The 27,529-nt window shown below is 39.0% G+C and overlaps 1 protein-coding gene across 3 annotated transcripts in view; it reads left to right on the top strand.

The window, feature by feature from the left end:
* The window catches only part of LOC145342124 (plastin-3-like), a 112,542-nt gene extending 91,324 nt beyond the window's left edge, over window positions 1-21,218 (top strand). For all 3 annotated transcript variants that reach the window (XM_080187366.1, XM_080187365.1, XM_080187364.1), the window contains exons 8-16: window positions 2,135-2,277; window positions 5,123-5,218; window positions 11,711-11,906; window positions 13,817-13,895; window positions 15,256-15,370; window positions 15,459-15,592; window positions 16,335-16,458; window positions 19,508-19,632; window positions 19,992-21,218. In XM_080187366.1, coding sequence (XP_080043492.1) covers window positions 2,135-2,277; window positions 5,123-5,218; window positions 11,711-11,906; window positions 13,817-13,895; window positions 15,256-15,370; window positions 15,459-15,592; window positions 16,335-16,458; window positions 19,508-19,632; window positions 19,992-20,124 — 1,145 coding nt within the window. In that variant the 3' untranslated portion in view covers window positions 20,125-21,218. The remainder of the gene's footprint in view (window positions 1-2,134; window positions 2,278-5,122; window positions 5,219-11,710; window positions 11,907-13,816; window positions 13,896-15,255; window positions 15,371-15,458; window positions 15,593-16,334; window positions 16,459-19,507; window positions 19,633-19,991) is intronic.
* Window positions 21,219-27,529: the final 6,311 nt, after the last annotated feature.

Below are 27,529 nucleotides of genomic sequence, written 5' to 3'. Positions count from 1 at the left end.
ATGTAGGTGAGGCAAATACAATAGTCACTTCGTTTAAGAGGTACATATGTTTGAAACGAGAGGAGCTATAGTGCTAACAGAACAAAACAACTGCGCCATTAATTTTCATTTTAATGGTGATTGGCTGCCTGATTTGAATAGGTTTCATGTTTCTATGTTGACCAAGCAGACATTTGGACATGTAGCTCAATCTGGTGCTTCTCACATTGCATTACAGCCAATCAAATGTTATCATGAAGTGGGTATAACAATTAATCTCCTGTTAGCAATTGATAACAGTGCATAATTTGTTTTCAATAGAAAACCTCAACTCTAAATAATTTATGCCACCACATTGAATTCAGCTTTTTGAAACTTGACTCAAACTTTCCTTGGGGCGTGTGATCCTTTGTTTTGATTTAAAATATTAGCTCTTTTATAAAGGCGCAAATGGGAATTACTGCAGCAAACCCTTGGAACGTCAGCTGCTGGCTCAAATCAAGCATGTTTGCAAAAAGAGTGTGCAACTTTTACATAGTAGCAGATTGCAATGCATTATCAAACTATTTGTTACTGAGTCACATTAGCATAGATGTCCAAAAGAAAAGTAGAAGGAAATTTAGAGCTTTAGGACTAGGCAGCTGAAAACATGAGTGCTGATGTTGGAGAAATTAAAGTCAGCAATGCACAAGAGGCCAGAATTAAAGTAGTGCATAAAAAGGTACGATTACAGAGCTGGAGGAGGTTAGAGAAAGTATGAGGCCATATTATTGCTGTAATGATATTTCACTTTTGCCCAAATGGAGTCTGAAATCGTTATTAAATCTGATCTATGCAGCTCATGCGGTTTTGAACAACGAATCAAATTGTTCTTGCTGCTAATCCATTTTTGTCACAGCTACCTTTTGCCTTTTGATATGGCGCATCGTTTGAACAAGGTGCTAGATTACATCTTGAATGATATGCTCATTTAAAATTTAAGAGTACCAAATAATTGACTAAAAATGCATTGTTCTGGTTAAAATGGCAATTTTTATGTGAAGTAATCCCTGCAAATATTGAGCTTCTCTGTCCTAAGTGCAAAAAACAAATGCCAGTAGTCCACTGGATAACCTTAAATACCTTAACTGCATCGCAGAGAGCATTTCCGACTGGTGTTCAGCAAGAGAAATAACGTGCTACTGGATAAACCAAGGACAGAAATCTACAATCTAGTTTATCCAAAATCAGCTCAAAAGACCAGAATTTGAAACAGTTTAGATGGAAGATGTGCTGTGACAAGGCATTAACTGTTTAGAAAATGTTCATCACCCTTTATCTAGGTGACTAAAGCCTAGAGGTGCAGTAATAAATGATGAGGAATAATAGGATATGAATTATAGTGTGTAGTCATATTGGAAATAATTGTCAACATGACCATCTGGTTGGTGATCCAGCAGATGGCACACATAGCCCTTTCAAGATGAATGGGATTGAAATTAGGCAGCACCAAAAACAAAAGATGCTGGAAACTCTTTGAGGTTTTCAAGCATTTAGTGTTTTTGTTTCAGATTCCAGCATCTGCAGTAATTTGCATTCATTATTGAAAGTTGGCAGGTTCATCATTGGACATATTGCTTTCCACAAATGTTCCACCACTGAAAATTTTCTTGCCTTGTGCCTGTGTTTTTTTGTGGGCTAATTGATAGAGATAAGTTAATATGATCAGTTGACAACTACATTATTCTTGTGTCCTGTGACTACTGATCAGTTAGGTTAAAAGCAAAGGGGATGGACCTTGGCCTTTTTCTTTTTTTTTTTGTCTAGTAATTAAAGTTTCTGCTAAACTGCACACTTGTGCCACCATGCAGCAAGCCCAATGTAGCACACAGCCAGAAACAGGCTGTACACAACTAATGCTCCCTTTAAAATGTGAGTGTACATAGCCACACAGCAATCATAACGAGACCGTATACTTTCACAAACAGGTGAGGCACAGTATACACAAATTAGAGGGGACATTGCTAGAAATCCTGATGTTCTCAGATGTTGAAAACGAAAAAAAATTTCATTGTGACATTGAATTTATATATCAATATCTAACACCCAAATGAAACCAATGAGTTAACACTGTTGGGAAATGAATCTCTTGATTAATTGGAATCTGCTTTCTTAGCGCTGGTTGCTTTACTTCGTGATGGAGAGAGTCTGGAGGATCTGATGAAGTTGTCTCCAGAAGAGCTGCTGTTAAGATGGGCTAATTACCATTTGGAGAATGCAGGCTGCCAGAAAATCAACAACTTCCACTCTGATATCAAGGTACTGACACCTGCAGAATGATGTACAAGTGGAAAATTATTCTATTCTGTGTTGAATTGTGTGCAGATTGGGATCAGCGCAAATTCCAAACATTAAAACGTCATGTTTTTGTGCAAAAGGCAGGTGCTAATCTGAGGATTAGTACTCTAAATTTAGCTGAAATAATTATTTGGAATGTAGCTTTTACAATAGAAGAGCTCATTTTTCTTGCTGATGTGGTGGTATATTAGTAACTATCATATCTCAATTCCATGGCTATTGTACAAATATCAGCAGGGATATCTTTGATTAATTGTCAAACCTTTCACAGTTGTTATACTTGCAGAGTAATTTTATTAGATTTAAAAGGGAATCAGTGCTGCCTTGAGGTCAGTAAAATAATGTTGGATTGTGACTCATTTAATAATGTTTGGATTGTGAATGGGGTGGGGGAAATGAGATTGAGTTTTTTAATGGGATATTTATTTCTTGGGGGAACCAAACACAGGGAATGATTCAAGAATTGCAGGTGCAAAGAGCCTTCTGCATAGGTGAGAATGATCCTTAGACACTTTGGTAAAATGCACAGACACGTTGCAGGTTAAATATCATTCTCAATGTACATCATTAAGACAGTATCAAGTTCCAGTGTTTAGCTTTACTATTCTCTCTCATAGCAGTATTTCTTAAGAACATTTGTGCTACCATGTACACACAATCTGAGCTATTTCATCATAACCACTGATCAACAGTGAATGGCTTTGACAGGGTCAATGGGAAGAAACTGTTTCCATTGGCGGGGGACCAGTAACCAAAGGACAATGATTTAAGATAATTGATAAATTACTCGGTTTTTTTACAAACAGCTGATTTCCCCCTCTAGTCCTTTTGCCAATTATCTTAAATCCATATCTTTTGGTTACCAGAAACAGTTATGTTCCATCAAAAACCTCTGCAATTTCTTATCCCCGTCCCCTGTTACAGAGCCTGCGAACGACACTTCGAAATCGATTTATTGCCTCAAGTGTCTGATTGTGTCAGCCATTATTGAATTTTTTCTTGACGATATAGCAGTGAATTAATAACCATTATACATAAACTTTTATGATTATCATATCAATAGCCAAAAAAATATAAAGCATGGAAATGGATCCATTGGCCCAACCCACCCATGCCAACCAGATTTCCTAAACTGAACTTGTCCCATTTGCTTGTGTTTGGTCCATATCCCTCTAAATCTTTCCCATCCATGTACCAGTCCAAATGTATTTTAAATGTTGTAATTGTATCTGCCTCTACCACTTCCTCTGGCAGCTCATTGCATATATACACCACTCTGTGTGAAAAGTTGCCCTTCAGATCCGTTTTTAAATCTTTCCGCTTTCACATTAAACCTATGCCCTCTAGTTTTGAGCATCCCTACCCTGGGGAAAAGATCTTGGCTATTCACCTTAACTCTGCCCCTCATGATTTTATAAACATCTGTAACCTTTATCCTTCTACGCTCCAGGGAAAAAGGTCCAAGGCTGTCCAGCCTCCTTTATAATTCAAACCTTCCAATCCCAGTGACATCCTTGTAAATCGTTTTTATATGCTTTCCAGTTTAATAACATTCTTCCTTTAGCAGGTGGCCAGAATTGTATGCAGTACGGCAATTGTGGCTGTACCAATGTATTGTACAGTTGTAACGTAATGTCCCAACTCTTGCACTCAGTGAAGGCAAATGTGCCTAATGCCTTCTTCACCACCCTGTCTACCTGTGATGCCACTTTCAAGGAACTACATACCTGCACCCCGAGGTCCCTCTGACAACACTCCCCAGGGCCTTACCAGTAACTATGTAAATCCCGCCCTGGTTCATCTTACCAAAATGCAACACTTTGGATTTATCTGAATTATCAGCAGGGATATATTTAATTAAATGTCAAATCTTTTACAGTTGTTATCCTACTGCAGGGTTTTGATTTTAAAAGAAAGCAAGTGCAACCTTGTGATCGGTAAAAGTGGTGATGGTTGCAATTCATTGCTTTAAACATTTTTGTAGATTTGTGATCATTTACTTCCTGTGATAATATGAACCTCAGTAACTAAGACGCCACCAGTATATATTGTACATGATCACCTCCAAACGCACTTCACGTGCAAAAGCCCATCACATTTTAGGATCTCACCCCACCCATTCACTGCCCAAACATCATATAATGAGACTCAACCAGCGTTATTTTACTGACCTCAAGGCAGCATAGCTTTCAATTTTTAATGCATTGTTCTCCCTTATACCATAATTTTAATCTGATACTTCCAGTTTGTCCTGAAGTGAGAGGTGTCAGCCTTGGCTCCATGGTTAAGAGTTCAAATTGCTGTTTAGACGCATGAGCACATAATCCATGCTGATGCTTAAGGGCAGTACTGAGAGAGTATTTTGGATGGAACATTTAACTGATGTCCTGATTGCCTTCTCAGGTGGATTTAAAATACCCCATGACACCACCCTAAGAAGTGCAAGGGAATTCTCTCGGTATCCTGGCTAAATGAACATACCATGAATGAATAAAAAAAACTCTCATCCAGCATTTAGCAATATCAATAATACAAATTATCTGACCATTTAAACATATTGCTGTTTGTGGATCTTGCTGTGTGCAAATTGGCTTCTGCATTGTTTACATTAAAACAATGATTACACTTTGAGGTACTTCAATGATTGTGATGCCCTGAGGACATGATGCAATGTATGCAATTTCGTAATGTAGCATATTTCACAACTTAATAAATGGCATTATTTTAAATCTTACTGTTGCTACTTCAGTGCATCAATTTTTGTTGAGTAATGCCTTTATGTCTGATCGATCTTGTTTGTTTTCAGGATTCAAGGGCTTACTATCATCTTCTGAATCAGATTTCTCCAAAAGGCAATAAAGAAGGAGAACCACGTATTGACATCAACATGTGGGGCTTGAATGCAAGTATCAGTGAATATATAATAACATAAAGAAAAATTGTTTCCAAATACCTGATGACACTTAATATTTTTTTAATTAAAGCCCTTACATAACAAATTGCAGTGTAGTCAATTAAGCAAATGTACAATTTAGTAACTTGCGTTTTGTTGATCTCACTTGGGTCATTGGAGAACGATTCTTTTGAGGCTGTGTGCCATCTTTGAAGGTTTGCTTAATTTGCTTGACCTTTAAACCTTTAATCTAGAGTTAAGATTGTAACATCCAAAAATATAAAATGCCCTGATACAATGAACAAAGTTTTAAAATCATTCCTACCAGAGCTATTAGAATCACTTTTTATATTCTTAGAATTCCCCACATTATATGATGAGAGGTCATAATCTTAGGATAAGGGGTAACAAATTTAAAACAGAGTTGATGAGAAACTACATTTCCCGAAGGGTTGTGAATCTGTGAAATTTACTATGCCAAAGTGTGGTGGATGCTGGGACAGTGAGTAAATTTAAGGAGGAGTTTAAAACAGATTTTTAATTGGTAATGGACTGAAGGGTTATGGGGAGAAGACAGGAAGATATAAGCCATGATTGAATGGTAAAGCAGACTCGATGGCCCAAATGGCCTAATTCTGCTCACATATCTTATGAAGTAGAATAATGTTGTAAGCAGTGATTTTGGTTCCTATTGAGCATCAAAACTCGGGTGCCTCTGAATGTTTAATGCTGAGCTGCATCATAATTGGCAACTAGGAACTAGGCTAATGCTGATGGACAGGGCTTCCTCCAGATATAGCTGCGGCTAGTAGTGGAATGCTTCCCAGTGGAGCAACCATCCCTGAAATGGGCATCCATAGAAAGGTGAAATAACCATAGTAACGATTAGCTTGTAATTGATCATTTTAACATTATTTATGCCAGATCATCAACTTGTCCTGCTTATAGACTCTTAGGATACCTACAGTTCTGAGGGAGGCCATGCCATCCATCAAGTCTACACCAACTCCAATAGAGCATCTTACCTAGGCCTATCTCTGTAACTGCACATATTCACCATGCTAATCCCCCTAACCTACACATCTTGGGACACTAAGGGCAATTTAGCCTGGTCAATCAACCTAACCTGCATATCTTTGGAGCGCAGGACGAAACCCACGCAGACACAAGGAGAATATGCAAATACCATAACGACAATCACTCAGGGTTGGAATTGAACCTGGGTTTTTGGCACTGTGAGGCGGCAGTGCGAGCTGCTCCCACACAGTTTTAAAGCTTGGGAAACCACATTCAACAGCCTTTTACAAGTTAGTTGCATGTGTTGAATGGCCTCACTTCAAAATAAGGCTGTGAGAATATTTTAAAATTTTTTTTGCGGTTCCCTTTTAAGATTGAGAATGAACTTAGAAGATATTCAAAGACAGAGATATTTTGGTGGTGATTGGTTGGGAATTGTAATTTTGCTGCAGCATAATCATGGGTCTTGTAATAACAGTTACTTCCATCTCTACTGAATGTCAAACATAGGGCATGATCTTTCGAAAACAAATTGAAGTGCTGAATGAGTGACACATAGAACATAGAACACTACAGCCCAAGCAGGCCCTTCGGCCCACAAGTTGCGCTGATCATATCCATACCTATCAGGCCATAGAACTATCTATAACTCCCAATCCCATTAAATCCCATGTACTCATCCAGAAGTCTTTTAAAAGACCCCAGCGAGTTCGCCTCTACCACCACCGATGGCAGCCGATTCCACTCACTCACCACCCTCTGAGTGAAAAACTTACCCCTAACGCCTCCTCTGTACTTGCTCCCCAGCACCTTAAACCTGTGTCATCTCGTAGTGACCATTTCAGCTCTGGGAAGTAGCCTCCAAGAATCCACCCTATCTACACCTCTCAATGGGAGGTACCTGTACAATGGGAGAAAGTCGTGCAAGTTGACATAAATGGTTCAGACATAAATCAGAATGAAAGGATTAAGGATAGACACCTGGGAGACCTGGAGATGATGGAAAAGCAATTAGAAGTGACTGCATTGTGACAGAGACCATGAGATGGCAGAGAGGGAAGTTAGCACATTGGTCATCTTTCATCACTATGTTGATATAGTGGTTCTTGACAGCTCGATCAACGACATCAGGAAAGAATATAATGGTTTAGATTTTGCAGAAGGAGATGAAGTGATGGTACTGCCAAGGAAAGAAGTTCACAAAAGTCTAGCAAGTGCTGTTCATTTGAATTTGGTGCCAACTCTAACACTGAGCAGCAGTGATGACATTAAGTAAGCAAGGCTCTGACTAACATTGCGTAATTGTCAAACAGCAAGACAGAAAGTAAAATGCAATTTGTAACCGCCTTAAAAGGAGTGAAATAAAGATTGGGGCGTAAACATGATATTTCAGCTTCTATATTACCATTAGCTTTTCTGAAAAAAAGTATTAAAAACCTATCGTATTTAAAATAATGGAGAAATTTGACATTTCCACATCAATGAATTATTTTTCAGGGCCAGACAGGTTGTTCATCAAGAATTATGAACAGTTGTAAATGTGCTTTTAAAAACCCAGTTACACCTCATTCACCAAGATGTAATTTTATTCAAGATTTTGTGGTGAGATTAATGCAAAAAGTGGAAGTTCACATCAGTTCTAAAGATTTCCATCTGCAACAACTTCAACAGTTCACCCTGTTGTTATGGGATGGATCAGAAAGGTTACGAAGCCTGACTAGACCCCAACAGTTTTTCTATTTTGTCATTAGTGTGAGAATAAGGTGTTTCACTCCTGGTGTGATTCCATTGACACTCTAGGAAGCTTTTTTCAAAACAAACTTTATTTAAAAATACTGTTTAACTATAACAAATGAATCAGCTTAACTTACACCACTTAAAATATTTAAACATGACAAGTTACAATTCTTAACTGCTATTCTATTTTGATTCCTTCCAATTTGAGCAACATTCCTGTTCAAAGTCAGTTAGCAACATACAGGCTTATATGCTTTTACTTTGACTGCCAATCTGCGACCTATTTCTCCTAGCAGGTCCCAAACAGCAGCCTCCTAGAGAGAGAGTGAGACCTCTTGTTCATTTCAGAACCCTGGCAGTAACTGCTTTTCTGTCTAAGCTTAGCTTCTCCCTTTAAGCACATGACTCTGTCAATCAACCTAATGAAAGCCCTACTCTGAAACCCCCAGGGGAAAAACCAAATAAGCAAAAATGTATTAACTCAGATTTAAACAAACACATCCCTAGCTAAAATCAGTAATTAGCCTGCATTCTTAGCATGTGAGCTGCCTGTTTTGCACCATGTAAAAGAGAGCTGAATTTTAAACATATCTCTCACAAGAAACATGATATAAATACATTTCTTAAAGACACAATATCGACACAGCGGAGGAGCAGGAAATCACTGACAGCAACTTTTGAATTTGTGTTAAACTGCACGTGCTAGTCTTAGAAGTTGCTGTCAGTTTCGCAATTGTATTGATGATGAATGCTGACACTTTTGCCATCTTTACAACTACAAAATCTAGGCCGATGTTTTCTTATCACTTCTCTCCAATGTGGGATGGAACAATTTCTTCAATAACAACAGTCTCACAATTGGCTAAGATAGGTGCATCACTTCTTGGGAGAACATATCAAAATATTCAGTATTCTGACACCTCCAAGTCTCTTCTTTTTCTTTGTCAAGTTGGAAGTGATGTTGGAAAATTGTGAATGAATCCTTAAAATCCAGAATTGGGCTGATTTTTAGAATTCTCATTCTCATTTTGAAATTCCTTTTAGGGGCTTTACCCTTGCTATCTCAAGAGTGGGATTATCCCAAAAAAATTGTTGAATTTTGCTTAAAAACTGGAGTAAATTGCGCTGGTTTTTTTTCAACAGAAGTTTCAAAATGAATCTCCCACACTCTGCACTGCAGAGTGCACTAGCATGATTCACTCCAGAAATCAGTGGGTGGGGCTTATTCCCGCTGGAGAGGCCATAGTGTAGCACTGGGCGGGCCACTGCACATGCATGTCAGTGCCAAGATTGGCGCATGCATAATGGCCCCTGTCCATTGGCCTCCTGATTGCTGGCCAATCCCACGATCCCAATCGCTGTCCTACCGACCCGACCCTGTACCCCGCCCTGATCGTTGGCCTCCCTCCCTCCCCCACTGATCCTGCCTGCAGAGTGGCAGTGGGACTGCCCCCACCCACACCAATTGCACCCTCATTAGGCCCTGCCCTCTTGGAGTTGCCCATGCTTGATGGGCAGTGCCAAGATGCCCCCTGGGTATTGGCACTTTGCCCCTTTGTGCCAAAACCCCCAGAAACTTGAACTCAACTGGACCAACTAGATTAGTATGTGGTCAGAGGAACAAGGACAGAGGCTGGGAATTCCAAACGGATAACACATCTCCTGTTTTCCCAAAGTCCCCAGTCCACCATCTACAAGGCTCAAGTCAGGAGTGTAATGGAATACTCTCCACCTGCTTGGATGAGTGCAGCTCCAATTACGCACAAGAAGCTTGATGCCATCAAGAACAAAGCAAACTGCTTGATTGGCACCACATCTACCGTCTTAACTATTCACTCCCATCGACACCAATGCACAGTGGCAGCAATATGTAAAATGATGCACTGCAGCAACTCACCAAGACCCCCTCAGCACCCTCCAAAGTCTCTAACACCTGGAAGAGCAAGGGCAGCAGATGGATTGGAACACCACTACCTGTTAGTTCCCCTCCAAATCACGCCATCGTGACATGAAACTGTATCATCATTACTTCAAAATCCTTGAACTTGTGCTCTATGCCATATGGACTGCAGCAGTTCGAGCATAATTATGGATGGGCAGTAAATGCTGGCCTTGCCAGCAACACTTGCATGCCACGAGTGAAAAATAAAGATTATTTGTTCGAGAGGTACTTGTGCAGTTAAATTCATTACACAAAGTTATGTCTGGTAATTAATGGGGAATTAAGAAGAAAGAGATGCTATTTGTAACCTAGCCTTTGTGCAGGCAGGCCAAGGTGCTGGTTGTTAGTCCAGATATATGGGAAAGGTTACAGGCAGGAAGTGCATCTAGCTTTCAAACCACTTGTAATATCCTAAGAACAGATGGTTGGTATGAAGGGTGATCAACCAACATTGATTGCAGTGAGCCCATGTAACATGGGAAAAGCTAAAAGAGATGGAAGGTACAAAGGATGAGATGTCATTTAAGCAAAGCTAATGATGAAGTGATATAACCTGATCAGTAATTTCTGGAGATTGTACTGTAACTTAATGCCTCGAAGTTTCTGGTTGATTTCCACTTTGCAAACACTTGTTATTTTTCCAGCAAACTTGGACACAGTACCTTTAAGAATATGTGTGGTGTTCTCTTGGAAAGGCCACAGTGCCATGATGTGGTGAATATTAAATACTACAGTTAGAATTTATTATAAGAATTTGAGTTCAGTTGATGATAGCCACATAACATTGGTAGTTGAATGCTGTGCTCATGGCACCACCTACAGGCACAATGTCATTACAGTATTGTGATCATGCAGCCTTTCAAATGTATAATAATAGCAGCCAAATTTCCTGGTTTGGAAATATACAAGGTTATTTTTGTGTAAAGTTTGTGGTGAAGTTCAGAATGCAAACTTCTAACAATGACCATTTATTGATAAAGATTTAATTGATAAAGAATAAAATATGTAAAGTAGTTGAATCTTTTAATTTTTTACATGTTTCTTGATTGCAGTATTTTAAAACTATTACCTAAGCCTGTAAAACTGAAGAGCGGCAGCATTATACTCCATCAGAAATTTCTTACTTTGCTTATGTAAAGGGAATAAACTTACCTAACATTTTTAGTAGATAATGGAATTGTTTTTAATTACTTCTTAGGGATTGTTCCAAATCTACTTTACACTTTCTGGGGAAATGTCTTCTGTGCATCAATCCAAGTGTTTACAGTGGTGAAATTCATCACTCACCCTTTTCAACAGCTTAAATCCTCAACTAATCAACCATGTAGCTCACCTCTTTGTCGGGTGGTACGGTGGTTCAGTGGTTAATGTTGCCTCACGGTGCCAGGAACCTCGGTTCAGTTCTCAGCTTGGGTCACTATATGGAATTTGCACATTCCATGTCTGCATGGGTTTCCTCCAGGTGCTCTGGTTTCCTCCCATACTCCAAAGCTGTGTGGATAGGTGGATTGACCATGCTAAATTGACACTTAGTGTCAAGGGGATTTGCTAGGGTAAATGTGTAGAGTTATGAGGATAGAACCTGGGTGGGATTCTGGTCGGTACAGATTTGATGGGCCAAATGGCCGCCTCCTGCATGTAGGATGCTATGCTGATTCATTTCTGTGGATATCTGACAACTTAAAATATTGAAGATGATCCTAAGTTGTTATTTTAAAATTGTCAGATTGGCAAATAGCAATAAATACCGATGAAAAGTAGATTCTCTCTGTTATCACTTATGTTGCTGTTTTAATTTCTTGTAGGAGAAAGATGACCTGAAGCGGGCTGAGTACATGTTACAGGAGGCAGACAAACTGGGCTGCAGACAGTTTGTCACCCCAGCAGATGTTGTCCAGGGGAATCCTAAGCTGAACTTGGCTTTTGTAGCTAATCTATTCAACAAATATCCAGCTCTTCAGAAGCCTGAAAATCAAGACATTGATTGGAGTCTGCTAGAAGGTAAAACCACAAAGACTAATCTCGTACATTTCCGGAAAATGATTGAACCTCCTGTTGATGTCTCTGAAACCTCTGGAGCTTAAGTAATTTTTGAAACAAAATATTTGTGGGAATTGTGATTATTCCACAGGGGTCGGTTTAATGCTACTGAGTCACAAATTTGTTACCTCAGCACCTTTAAAAAGGTGGCTTTGGGAGAGGGTAATTAAAATCTGACTAGCCAGTGGGAAATGGATGGTTTTTGATGGCTCATCCATTTTACATCCCACCTAATTGTATTTTCTGTTGAAATCGGTGCTCAGTAAAATCATGCAGAAGTAAATAAAGGTAACTGTAACTGGTGACAATTACCCATCAGTCAGCTTAAGTTAAAATTATTCCTCCAGATTCATGGAATGTTCAAAGCAAGTTTCCAGTCTTGAAGTGTATTGTCAGGGGATCCTTAGAGCTGTAACAGCTGCTCCCTTAGAGGGAGAACAAATTACCTGGGTCACATTCAGGTATCTACAAGTCAGCATTGGTCTAAACATAACCCTAGAGTTGAAAGCCAGAGGCAGAAATGAGTTTGACCACCCTTGACATTACATTCAACTGATTAGGACCTTTAAACAATCTTAAGTATAACCAAGGTTAATGGGCACAGTGTCCAATGGCTGTGGTTTTAATCAAAACAAAGGAATGGGGGGTGTTGGGTCACAACTTGACAACATTAACTTCTATGATGTAAAACCTCATGCTGATTTGCAGCAGAACTTGGACAACGCCTCTGAAAAAGACAAGTAACATTTGCACAATGCAGATGCCAAGCATTGATCATCTCCAGCAGTTTTTTTAAAAATGTCCAACAATGTCTTCATTGACCTTTAGTGTCACTGCTCTTCCCAAGGCATCTTGGCATTTAACTTTGATCAGCCATGTCAACCCGGACCATAGTCTGTTACAAGTGGCTGTAAGGTTGATGTACTTGATAGCACCTTCAGCTAGGCTTTGTGATCTTTATCACACTGAAAGACAAGTGGAAATGTCATGGGTAAGATACCCTCACACCTTGTATGCTTTTACACTGCTGCTTTTTCATTGTTATTGATTCAGAAATACTTGAATGATGTAATGTAACAAGATTCTGCATTCTCCACAAGGATTACAATGCTTCAAATAGAAGGCTCACCACTGTTTACCAGTCATCTGAGATGGAAATCAAAATGCAATTGTCTTGACATTGTTCACATTCTGACAACAAAAATTAAATTCTATCAGCTATATTAGAGAATTAACGAATGTCTGAGTGTATATCAGAAGTTGAAAAATCAAGTTGTTACAAACAGGTACCAAATTGGATGGAGGAAGGGAAATTGGCCATTGAACCTATTGGTCAGCACTTGTTCTTAAGTTATCTGTTTGTCTAAAAGCTTGACATCTGGCCTGCCTTCAATATTCTGCAACATGTTTCATCAAGTTACTAGTGCAAAATACTTTTTCAAATGTAAAAATAATCGGGAAAAGCCAGGTGTTGCTGGGTCATTCTGAGCTGGAGACAAAAATTTATTATTACCTTATTTGACCACAAGATTTTAAGAAACAGCTACCATAACCTGCGTTTGCTTAGTTAGGCAGTACCCACACGGTAAGTGCATGAGAAGAACTTTAAAGGGATAATTCTACTTTAGCAGATGGACATTATGACTTCTAGAGTACCCTGAACAATGTCACTGAAGGTCTATTAATAAGAAACTTAAGGGCTTCATTGTAATTGTTCAAGCATACACTTTCATTAACATTTCTACCAATAATGCTGGAGCTGGTGATGGGGAATATTATTTTCATGTACCAAATTTTTCTCAAATAGAAATCATGAACTTCTTTACAACATTTCTCTTTAGATAAAAAACACATATCTTTTTGCATTTTAGGTGAAACTCGTGAAGAAAGAACCTTCCGCAACTGGATGAATTCACAGGGTGTAAATCCAGCAGTGAATCATCTGTATAGGTAAGAGAAGATATTTTCACCAAACAATTGTGCAAAAATGAACAGGTAACTTGTGTAGTTTTGGTTTAACGTTGGGGTGAAATCGATCAGAGTGTCAATATTGGAGTGAATGGGACTAATTTTAACTCTGCCATGGGAGTAGTCATGCTGAAATCAGAATGATGAGCATACACATTTTAAGGCTGGGCCACAGATTCAGCTGACCTGAATCAGGTGGGAGTCTCACTAAATTATGTAAATTGCAGTCCAATGATGTATGCAGGAGACTGCTTGCTATTTTGGGATGCAAGCAGACAAAGCAGGTGTCACAAAAGCATTGCTGATTTCTACTGGATGATGAATGGTCACACCAACAGTTCTTGAAGGGACAGACTGCTGGGAGCCATTTAGAAAGCAGCCCAGGAAATCAGCTTCTTTCCATGAACCCAGAAGAAGCAAAATAATTGTGTTGATTAGTTAGAGCGCTGTAATTTCAACCTTAGAGATTAATTACTTTTGGACCAATCTGAGGTCAATTAGAGAGTAATTACATGTGTTGAAGAAGTATTTCTTGTAAATCAGTAGCTGCTCAGAGTTTTGCTTAAGACAGGAAAAAGGACAGCAGAGACCTTTGATTTCTTTTTTCAAAAAAGTGATACAAATTTGCGTACATAACCACCTTTTTTAATGTGTGGCATTTGATATATAACATAAGCACATTTAAATTTTCAGACAGAGGTACTTTTTTGTTTTAGAATTGACGAACTAAAATAATTCTGAAGAGCTGAAGATCCCAACAGATCACCCTGGGTCTATTCTTATCATATATATGTATTTTTCACCTTTATAATGTTCACGGAGCTGTCTCATTGATCTTGTGGCCAGCCTTCAAGTATAAGCTAGGTGGAAATACATGCATGCACGTGTGCTGTACTTTTGTTTGTCCACTGGTCAAAGGGCAACTCACAACCAACAGTACATTTCCAGTTTGCTGGCTTCATGACATGCTAAACAATTTCAATCTACTGTAGAAAGTGTCTTTACAGTGAATATGCAATGCATTATATGGGAAGCTCAGTTAGGGCAGAGTTTCAAAAAAAACTAGGTCTTTAATGTTCAAGCTATCTACAGATGCTAACTGGGTTAAAGGCATTACGTGAATACAAATAATTGAACCTTTCTGCAGGGCTGTGTGAATGGGAAATCTCTTTCAATGTACAAAACCTGAAATATTTAGGATTAAGTTATGATTCTTCAATGGGATTGGGTAACAGATTTGGTTGAAACCAAATTTTCCATTTGATTCTGTAAAGCTCTATTTCTCTTTTGGGCATGTCCTGGTTTTATTTGAAATACTATTTGAATTTTGTCCATGTTACAGTGACTTAGAAGATGCCCTTGTGATATTGCAGTTGTATGAGAAAATCAAGGTCACAGTTGACTGGAATAAAGTGAACAAGCCACCATATCCCAAACTAGGTGCTAACATGAAAAAGGTAAGTTAGTCCTTGGCCTAAGGACATTGGAGTATATTTAGCAAAATTAATTGCAGTATTACTCTAAAAATATGTTCTTTTTATTTAGCTGGAAAACTGCAATTATGCAGTTGACTTGGGAAAGGAACGAGCCAAGTTTTCTCTCGTGGGCATTGATGGAAAGGATCTGAATGATGGAAATTCAACACTAACTTTAGCCTTAGTCTGGCAGTTAATGAGAAGGTACTAACACCAAGTGTCACAAAATGCTGCTTTTTTAAAAAATAATATGCTTACTACATACAGTAAGTCCTCACAATACAAGTTGTAGTGGCATTCCTGAAAATCGTGATTTTAAGTGAAACAATTTTGTGAATCATAGGCTTTTATAGGAATCGATGTTAAAGCCAGCGTTAGATTCCTTTGTTTTTGATGGACAAGAAATGTCCAATGTACAAATTGAAATACTGTGCTGTACATGTGTAACACATTTCTAGTTGGAATAAATTGCAAAATAAAATAACACACTCATCTGATGAAGGAGCAGTGCTCTGAAAGCTTGTGCTACCAAATAAACCTGTTGGTTTTTAACTGGTCTCACAACAGCAGGTTACTGTGCCTACTCCAGTCCAATGCCGGCAACTCCACAGCAAAGCGAAATAAATCACTGAATGTAACAGAAATGCTTTCCGGATTCAAATTGGCTATCACTAAATCACTTTTTAAAAAAAAAGGCCCTGACTGACATTGTTCCTGTGTTCATCCACAGTACTAGTGAAGTTCAGTTCAACTTTTTGCTTTCCTTGCTCACGGTGTGTGTGGGGCATGCATGTGTGTTTCTCTCTCTCTCTCTCTCTTCATGGCCTGGAACCCTTCCTAACAGTCTACAGTGCGAACTCAAAACAAATGGGTTACTGTCTGAGTTTTTATGTTAAGTGTTAATTATTTCCACGGCTGTTCTGAAATTAAAATTGTGTATTAATAGGTATACGTTGAATGTTCTTGAAGAACTGGGTGATGGTCAAAAAGTCAATGATGACATCATTGTCAAATGGGTAAATAAAACGTTGAGAGAAGCTGGCAAGAAAACTACAATCCAGAGTTTTAAGGTAAGCAGTTTTTTAAAAACATCATTGCTGTATCTTTCCATATACCACCCCTGCTCGTTGAGAGGGTGAATGACTGATTTGTCAACAATTGGGGCCTGCTCGTTGAGTTGCTGTCAGTAAATTCTAACTTGGGTGGGTGAACAGTTGGCCTATTGATGTGGGCCTGCTGTGATGACCTATGTGAATTTCTGGTTAACAGAATCTTCAATTTCTTCCTGATTCATGTATTAAGAACAAGTACCTTCATTAATAATATTAATAATCAGATTCTGTTTCGTTAAGCCATTAATGAGTTTATTTGAGTGAGAGTGCCCTGTGCACGTGGAGGCAGGCAGGAGTATGTGATATAACCATTGAAATGTTATGCTGCAGAAAGAGATCATTCTGCCCATTGTGTCTGCATCAGCCAAAAAAGAGAAAAAAAGCTAGCCGCTTATTTTAATCCCATTTTCCAGCACCACCCCTGTAGCCTTGCAGATCACAGTGCTCTAGATGCAGATTCAGGTGTCTTCCAAATGAGTTGAATGTTTCAACATGAACCACCAACTTAGACAGTGAATTCCAGGCACCCACCACCCTCGGGGTGAAAAATACTTTCCTTGTGTCCCTTCCCATCCTTCTACTAATCTATGCCCCCAGTAATTGACCACTCAGCCAGAAAAAACAAATCTTTCCTTAATTCTGTACAGACCCCTCATAATATTGTACACCTCAATCTAGTCACCCCTTAGCCTTCTCCATTCTAAGAAAATAAAACCTAGCCTATTAAATCCTCATAGTAATTTTCAAGCTCTGACAGCATTCTTCTAACTCTCCTCTGCACTCGCTCCAGAGCAATCATATCCTTCCTGTAATGTGGTGACCAGAATTATATACAAAACTCCAGTGGTGACATAAGCAGTTTTTTATACAATTCCATCATTACATCCCTGCTTTTGTATTCAATACCTCATGCAATAATGAAAAACATTCCATTTGCTTTCTTGACCACCTTGTCCATCTCTCCTACCACATTAAAGGATACGCACTCCAAGGTCTCTCACTTCCTCAACCCCTTTCAATCCTTTCCATTTATTGGGTATTCCTTTTGTTTTGTTTGCCCTCTGGTTCTCTCATTTCTCTGAATTGAATTTCCTCTCTAACTTCTTTGCCCACACAAACAAGCCATTGATATCATTCTGGTGTTGATAGCTTCACTTCATTATCAACTACATTACACAGTTGGTTGTGGCAGCAGGATTCACAGAATTTTTACAGCTCAGAAGGAGGCCATTTTGTCTACTGTTTCCACAGCGGCTCTCCAAACAAGTGTCATGACTTTGTGCTATTCCAGTAACCTTGCATATAGCTTCTATTTAAGTAATCATCTAATGCCCTCTTGAATGTCTCCATTGAACCTGCCTCCACTACACTTGTCGATATACCATTTCAGAGCTGAACCACATGTTATGTGAAAAGATTTCTTCTCACACTACATTTGCTTCTTTTACAAATCACTTTAAATCTGTGCGCTTTTATTCTTGACCCTGTAATGAATGAGAAGTTTCTCCCTATTTTGCTCTTATCTAGCTACCTTGTGATTTTGAACATATTTCTCAGATCTCCCCTTAGCTGCCTTCTCCCCAAGAACTGTCCAAACCTCCCCAGTCTATCCTCATAACTGAAATTTCTCATCCCTGGAACCATTCTTGTAAACTACTTCTGCACTCCCTTCAACATGTTCACATCCTTGTGTTGGTGGAGAACCAAAAGATCGAAAGTAAGTGGAGCCTAACTCTTACAGGAGAGACTGTGTGATGATACTGTGTTATTAATATGTTTTATGTTTGAGGGCTGTGTTAAGATTGTGCTTTGTTACAAGCTGTCAGTTTGTGTGGAAGGAATACAATGAATATTCCTTTCAACCACGCGAATGCTTATCTAACAGAAGGCTGAATGAACTTTTATTCACTGAAAAGGAATCTTGTTATGTTTTCTTAATTAAAGTAATGGAAACGTAAGTCTAACTGAGAAAACTAGCTTTCTGAGTTCAGTTGCTGGAGAGGGTTGTTTAAAGATGACCGCTCTCTCTCTACAAAAACCATAAGTCTTTAAGAGAAATATTGCTTAATTGGAACTGACTAGTAATAAGTTAAACATTGAGTTGTTTCTTTTTATGTTTAAAGATTGTTCAATCGTTAAGAGTTGTATTGTTTTCATTTTGTTAGAGGTATACTTAAACTATAATATGGATAAACCTGTTTTCTTTGAAGAAAACATAATTTGTCAGTGGAATTACTCCTAGAGTGAAGCATCCTTTCCTTACATTTATGCCAAAATAGAAAAATTGTTGGAATCTAGTCCGGCTTCTGATCTGGCACCTTGTTTCCGTGTGGGATGGGTAAGATGATGGAATTGATGAATTGTGGCAAAATGGCAGGGGCATATATTTGATGCAACCTATTCAAAACTACTCTTTGTGCTAAGAATAAAAATTGACTAGATTTGAATGAAGAAGTTTTAGCAAATCTGTCAAGTAATTTAAGAGAATACATTGGCTTTGATTCTATAGACTTTCCTCCAGAGCTTCTCCTACTCTAGATACCATGTCTGAAGAGGCATTGTGACTATGGCTTCCATTGGATTGGTCCATGATTATGCTTAAAAGTACTACAGTAGTTGTCTGCAGTATGACTGACCAGGAAACTCTCCTGCTATTGGAAGGATTTAGGGCTAATAATTAACCGTTTGACCATATTATATGCCGGCACCTTCAGTGGCCAAGTCTTGAAGTAGGATTTTCTGGAATTTCTGGCTCAGAGTAGGCTATCACTGCGCTACTAAATCACCCCAAAGTTTCTACACAATCAAATTCAGATGGGTATGCTATCATGTGAACTTGGATTCAAGGAATATGTATGTGCGTGTATGTACAACGAAACAAACTTACATTTATATCTAGGTACAGAAATGTCACAAGGTATAACAAGAAAGAACAAGAGAAGCAAAAAGTAGCTGCAAAGGGACAATGACTACAATAATAACCTAATGCAAAAACTATTTTACATAGGACAAAAATTTAAGTTCAAGTTTGCCTGTCCTGGATTTGATTGATGCGATTCAACCTAACTCTATTAACTATGATCTGGTGAAGACTGGGGTCCTTTCTGATGAGGATAAGCAAGAAAATGCCAAGTACGTTGCCTGAACTTTATTGCTATTTTATGTGACAGCATTTCCCTTTAATCTTGTGTAATGAATATGTATGTATTTGACATCAATTTCCAATGAAAATTTAATTTTAACTAAGTGCCGAATTTAATGAAAAAACAACTTTAAAATCTAAAACTGGTGCTGTGCAGTAGCAAATCTCATACAATTTCTGCATGCAGTATTTGCACTGGAATTTGCATGATCTGTGCAAATTGCTTTAAAGACAGTATTTATTGTGTCCTTTTGCATTAGTTGACAAAAGGATAAAAAATGTGTACGAGTGCAATGAGTAATGCAGATGAAAACTGAACAAAAGCGTGATGTGTTGCCTTTCTCAACAGATATGCCGTGTCCATGGCTAGAAAAATTGGAGCTCGTGTATATGCCCTTCCAGAGGACCTGGTTGAAGTGAAGTCTAAGATGGTTATGACAGTTTTTGCCTGCTTGATGGGCAGAGGAATGAAGAGAGTGTAAAAAAAAATGCTGAATTATAAAGACAAATGTCACCACAAGCAAGTGACTGGCCTTTCAGATATTTCCAGGTTGAAATATGCTGTTGGCAGAACTAGTTTTGTTTTTCTGCTTTCCAAGAATAGAACAAGATGCTTGAGGAGGAGCGAATTGCATATATTACTTTTCCCTGATGTGATAATCCATTAATTTAGCAAGGTACACAATGAAATGCATTCATATATGTATGAACACAGAAGATGTCGACCTTCTGCATTATATCATCACTATTGGGTTTTCCCCCTTGATTATAGTATTGGTCTATATTGTTGATGGATATGGATTATGCTGGGCTTTGTTTTTAAGTTGCTTTTAGGTTGCGGTAATTGGTATTGCATTTGAGGCTTATCGGGTGGTACTAAATTTTGAATGAAAGCTAAAGGTTTCAATCTTGCAGATATTGACAATCACTGTTCTTTGTTGTATTCCACTTAACTAATTCTGGTTTCCATGATGCGTGTACACTGTTCACTGTATATAATCTAGCTGAACATTGCTACTTTTCAGTGTTTCAAGACAATTTGCAGTATAAAAGTGCCTTTTTTTTTTGAAAAAAAATCCAACCAATGTTCTAGACCAAAAACATTCTCTTGTGTTTCTCTCTTTAGTGATTATTTTACTTTTGGTAATGATTACATAGACCATTTTAACTCTCCATTCCAGATATAGGCTTCAGTACATTCCATAGTCCAACTAATTATGAATCATTTTACTATGTATCTTGATATCTTATAAAATTTGCTTTTTTAAAAAACATCGCATGAAAGATCAATACATTTTATTTAAAAATATTATGCAATCATTTTATGCAGGGAAGTGCCAAAGTTCTCATGTTTAGAGAACTGCATCAGAATGAGATGTGCTGGGAAAGTAGGACCTTGAAGGTGCTTTGGTTCACCACAGGGTTCACAAAATGGAAAATCCCAAGATCTTTGGGGTGTGCTTGAAGTTCTGGGATTCAGAGTTTACTAATCTAAATTTTTAATTGCTCAGCAAAGCTTTCATTAATATACTACGGAAATGGTGGCAAACATTGAAAATAAAAGTTTTGATACGTATATGATGCTTTTTGTATTTTTTTTCCCCTGCCCCCCGCAATGTGTTGTCAGGTTAAGCAGAAAAACAATAATTGATCTGGCAGATTTGGCCTCTGGCATCTGTTCATTTCAAAGATTGTCTGACCTGATGCCCTTGATAGCTGCTAGAACCCTGGGCAATCCTGAAGTATCTCATCTAGTCCTAACTGGCTGGCTCCTTTATCCTATAACTGAGTTGAGAAATTTCTTTTTTGAGGGTTGTGATTCTTTGAAATGCTTGATCCCAGAGAGCTGTTAATGCTCAGTTGCATATATTCAGGACCGACATTGATCGTTCATGGGCAGTAAAAGAATCAATAAATAAATATGGTAATGGGGTAGGAAAATGGAGATGGTGGTGTTGGGCTAGGAAAATGGAGATGGTGCAGGAGTACAGACATGATCTTATTGCATGACATAGCTGATTGGAGGAACCAAATGAGTTACTACTTCTCTTGGTCCTTGTGTTTTTACCTTTATTTAAGTTCTGTATTCATTGTTACTAAATTGCTTTATTTATTTTATGTATCATGTAGTTTTAAGCCAAGGTCTCCATGTTTCCTGGTAACAGAAAACTCACTGAAGCCCCTCTCTTTCCCCTTCCTCCCCTTATCCGCCAGACACACATTAAATCAGCATCTCTCTCCACCCTCATAAATGCACATACAAATTAGCCCCACTTTTTCCCACGCATATTCATCAGCTCTTCTACCCTCCCAATAATTTTTGTATGTTCAGTAGGTTTAGATTTGTAAACTGTAGATTTAAAACTTTAGTCTTTCAAACCATATGCAAACTGTTACATGTGTCTTATGTCTCATGGCCCAGAATAATTCAAAGTGCAGCTTAGTCATCTGGAAATATATGGATCTCAGAAGTTCTCAGAGTTGTATGGTTGAACAGTAAGTGTTTATTGATCAGGGTCTAGCCCAAGCTACAACTTAACTCCATGCTTGCTTCTACCCAGGTCTCTGTCCAGTGCACAGCTGACTCTAGTCTCAGATTATATGTCTCTTTACATCACACTGTTTCCCAATTCCACATTTAACCTTTGCTGTGCCAGATATATTTATACTACAGTAATCAGCCCCTCTTCAAACACTACACCTACCCACCAACCCAGGGTTGCCAGCCAGTTCAGGAGACCAGCTCCAGAATGTTAAGAGCAAACACCAAAGCATATACAAACTGTTACATGTCTTGTTAAGTCTTATGGCCCAGAATAATCCGAAGTGCAGTTTATTCATCTGAAAATATATAGGCACTGTACCTTATTTGTAATCAATTCTCATCATCAATGTTACTTTTTTTTGTTGTTTCTGATGCATTGGAGTTTAAATAATTAGTTTGATTATCTCAAACAGTTGAAATTATGATCATTTGAATTGCCTCAACTTTATCAAGTTACCCCTTCGCATGATGTGTACAGATTTTACTCTATTTTGCTCGATTTCCCCAGTGTAGTTTCAGCTTTAGTTTTAGCTGGTCATTGATATTGCTTATGAGACAGAACAGCACCATGAATATCATAATTGCAATAATTAAATCTATTCTGCATATCCTGTCTGTGTGGGTAGTACATTGCATCTACTTGCCCTAATCTGGTTGCGAGCCCCCTGCCCACCCTTGGTGCAGTGAACTGGGACTGAAGAAATTAAAGAGTATCAGAGATGGAGTTTTGAAAGGGAATGCAATATTTGGATTCTTGAGTCCTGAGCATTTTCATGACCTTTTTTAAAAGTGACAGTTAATCATCTGATTTTCTTAACCAAACTAGTTAAAATTAAGTAAATATATAATGAACCCTTTGAACACAAGAATGCAAAAAGCAGGACCTGGGCCTCTGATAACAGGAGTAGCTGATGTCAACGAAGAACGATGTGTAAATGAGAAAACAGGAGGAGACCACAGATTGATCCTTGGAGAAGCTCTGGAGGTAATATTCCGGGCAAGAGCGGCTGCTGTAGATGTCCTGGATACTATTAAGATTGAGAGTCAATAAATGAATATAAGCAAAGGCTATCCGACTGAGATGGAAAGCAGAAAGGAGACCTCGGAGGAGGATGGTTTGGTTAACCGTGTCAAAGACTGCACTGAGTTTGAGGAGGGATAGTGTCTCTTGACCATAGTGGCAGAGGAAGTAATTTATGATGTTGATTTCAGACAGTTTATGCTTCAGCAAGGCCAGAAACCCATCATTAAAACCATTTCTCTGTTTTATATGGTTGACCTGAGGAGGGGACTATTCTTGCACGTACTCCACGGAGAATCATAAACATTGAATGTTGTCATAGTTGATTCATTACATGGTTGAAATGAAGTCACATTCAACCCATTATAACATTGAAGAGACATGGTGTCATTTTCACCCACTATTATGACATTGACCCATTGCGTAATATTGGTGACATCACAGCTGAATGAATACACTAATAAAATGATGTCTCTTCCCCTCATTATAAAATAAAACTGTCCAACTTGCAACTGAAATTAGCAGAGTCTGCATAGTTTCCACTGGGAATATACATCACATGCATTCTATTCAACTAACACTTAGTTCATTTTTATTGTCCTTACAGAAATTCACTGTGGGTACAATAGCTCAAGCATAAAAAGCCCAAAGGAAAAGGAATTACATTAGCAACACCACAAATACTAGATGCTTTGGTCATTTGCCAAAATTCTTTGGTCTCTGGACTGGTTCCTACAGATTGGAGGGTAGTTAATGTAACCCCGCTATTCAAAAAGGAACATAGAGAGAAAACAGAAAACTATAGACCAGTGAGCCTACTGTTAGTACTGGGAAATTTGCTAAAGTCCATTATCAAGGACTTCATAGCTCAGCATTTGGAAAGCAATGGTATAATCAGATAAAGTCAATGTGGATTTACAAAGCGGAAATCATGCTTGATGAATCTATTGGAATTCTTTGAGGATGTAACAAGTAGGGTTGACCAAGCAGTAGATATTTATTTAGACTTTCAGAAGGCTTACAACAAGGACTCACATAGCAAACTACTACCGTTACAATACGGGGGTTGTCCCCTTTTGGAGAAGTAACATCGAATTCCTCCAAAGAGGAATACCTTGCCTCATAATCTGTTAAAAGCACGTGGGAAGGTATGATTTGTTCTTCAGTAACATTTAGTGGTTAACTAACAGAAATACCTGACACTTTAAAAGAACACTTAACAATTTATTTAACCAACAAAGAACTTTAACTAAACAAGTAATACATCAAGTAAACTAAGATTTTAATGGAATACTGTTCAAATAAATATAATACTCATTCATTAACCAAAAAAAAATAGAATTCAGTCACTCTCAAAATATACAACCAGGCTTTATGGCTTTTGAAAACTTTTGGAGTTCTGTTGATTCTTCTGTAAGATCTTTCTGATTTTGTTTTTGCTAGTTAGATGGTGCATTCTCAAAAGATATCTTAAATTGGCAGAGTTGAGAGCTGCTCTGTGTTAAGGCTTGAGAGGTGGCGGTCCTTCAGTCGCTCTGCTCTTTTCCCCCTGCACACTCAAAGGATGGCCAATCAATTTTTCTACAATCAGATTGGTCTGATGTTGTCAACATCATCAAATTCAAATCTTATAGGTTCTTGGTAACTGAGTACCTGCTTTAAATTGATAGGGCAAAATTCAAACAAAAAAGAGTTGTCTTGTTAAGACTACTGCTTGACATTTTGATACAAATGTTTAAGCTGGGACTCAGGATGTACTTTGCATTTTAGACCTCCAAGCACAAAAACAAAACACCAGCTTTTAAAGGGACCGTGCAATGATTTTTCCCTCTAGCGTTTTTACAATTTTCTTACATCTTTACTAACATCAAATTACAACTTCGCAACACTATGTAAAGTTAAAGCTCATGCGATTGCAGGTAGTGTCTTGAGATGGACTGAAAGCTAATTAGCAGATAGGAAGCAAAGAGTTGCATAAATGGATCTTTTTCAGATTGGCAGGCAGTGACTAGTGGGCACTGCAGGGATTTGTGCTGGGACCCTCAACTGTTCACATTATATGTTAATGATTTGGAAGAGGGAATTGAATATATTATCTCCAAATTTGCAGATGACACAATGTTGGGTGGTGGTTGAGCTGCGAGGAGCATGCAGTGATGCTTCAGCATGATTAAGACGGGCTGCGTGACTGTGCAGATGCAATGTAATGTGGATAAATGTGAGGTTATCCACACAGTAGCAAAAATTGGAAGGCAGATTATTCATTGAATAGATGTAAATTGAGAGAGGTGGATACTCAGCGAAGACTTGGTGCCCTCATGCATCAGTCACTGAAAGTAAGTGTGCAGGTACAGTGGGCAGTAAAAAAGGCAAATTGTATGTTAGCCTTCATAGAAGATTTGAGTATAGGATTGGGAGGTTTTACTGCAATTGTACAGGACATTGGTGAGGCCACACCTGGAGGATTGGGTCCAGTTTTGTTGTCCTTAACAAGGACATCCCTTCCTCAGATATGGTGGGAGTACACTGAAGGTTTGCCAGGCTGATTCCTGGGATGGCAAGTCTGTCATATGCAGAGAGACCAAGTTGGTCAGGATTGCATTGAAGTTTGGAAGAGTGAGTGGGGATCTCATAGAAATGTATAAAGTTCCAACAAGAACAGAGTAGATTCAGAAAGAACATCTCTAATGGTGGGGAGTCCAGAACCGGGGTCATAGTTTGAGGACAAGGGATAAACCTCTCTGGACGGAGCTGAGGAGAAATTTCTTCACCCAGAGAGTGGTGAATCTGTAGAATTCACTACCACAAAGTAGTTGAGATCAAAACATTGATTTCAAGAAGAATTTATATATAGCTCTTGGGGTTAAAGGGATATTGAGGGGAAGGTGGGATATTGACTTTGATAATCAGCCATGATCAAAATGAATGGTGGCGAAGGCTTGAAGGGTCGACTAGCCTACTCCTGCTTCTATTTCTAGGTTTCTAAACCTATCTTGGATAGGTTTGGATCTTGGATCTTAAGAAACATAAGAAATAGGAGCAGGAGAAGGCCATCTAGCCCTTCGAGCCTGCCCCACCATTCAATAAGATCATGGCTGATCTGTCGCTGCTCAGTTCCACTTTCCCGCCCTCTCCCCATAACCCTTAATCCCCTCTCTTATCAAAAACCCATCAACCCGCGTCTTAAAAATATTTAGCGAGGCAGCCTCCACCACTTCAACGGGCAGAGAATTCCAGAGATTCACCACCCTTTGAGTGAAGAAGTTTCTCCTCAACTCCGTTCCAAACCGCCCCCCCTTTTATCTTGAGGCTGTGCCCCCTAGTCCTACTGTCTTTTTTGAGCGGGAAGAGTCTCTCCACCTCTATCCTATCCATCCCATTCATCATCTTATACGTCTCAATGAGATCTCCCCTCATTCTTCTAAACTCTAATGAGTACAAGCCCAGTTTATTCAGCCTCTCCTCATAGCTCAACCCCCTCAACTCCGGTATCAGCCTAGTAAACCTCCTCTGCACTCCCTCCAAGGCCAAAATATCTTTGCGCAGGTGCGGCGCCCAAAACTGCACACAGTACTCCAGCTGCGGCCTCACCAATGCCCTATACAGCTGCAGCAAGACCTCCCTACCTTTATATTCAATCCCCCTCGCTATGAAGGCCAGCATCCCATTCGCCTTCCTGACCACCTGCTGCACTTGCAAGCTGGGTTTTTGCGACTCATGCACAAGGACCCCGAGGTCCCTCTGCACCGTCGCCTGCTGCAGTTTTTCGCCACGTAAGTAATAGTCCTTCCTACCATTATTCCTACCAAAGTGGACCACCTCACACTTGCCAACATTAAATTCCATTTGCCATTTCCTGGCCCATTCGCCCAGCCTATCTAGATCCTTCTGCAGACTCTCCACACCCTCCGCACAATTTGCCGTTCCCCCAATCTTGGTGTCATCAGCAAATTTTGACACCCTACACTCGGTTCCCTCCTCCAGATCATCTATATAAATGGTAAAAAGCTTCCCAGCTGTTTCCCTGGTTCAGATACAACCAATGAATACATAATGTGGTGTTGTCCTCAAATATTTCCTGTATCATGCCGTCCCTTCTCAAACTCCCATCTCTTTCATGTACACATGCGCACACTCTCCCTGTTGTTCCTTGGCACTTCACCTCCATTTCTCCAAGGCTCCTTTCCCTGTTGCCCTCCATGGCACCTTCCCCTCCTGTCCCATGGCTATAGCCTACCTTGCTTGCCACCTGGTTGCCTTTGCTCTGGGCATATCTTGGGGCTTTGCTGCTATTTCAGGGCATGTAGAAAATATTCATGGG

This window comes from Carcharhinus amblyrhynchos, chromosome 4 (assembly GCF_965287045.1).
Source record: "Carcharhinus amblyrhynchos chromosome 4, sCarAmb.v2.hapA, whole genome shotgun sequence".
Lineage (NCBI taxonomy): Eukaryota > Metazoa > Chordata > Chondrichthyes > Carcharhiniformes > Carcharhinidae > Carcharhinus > Carcharhinus amblyrhynchos.
Note: the sequence above shows the minus strand (reverse complement) of the source record. Positions and strands in the feature narration are given on the sequence as shown.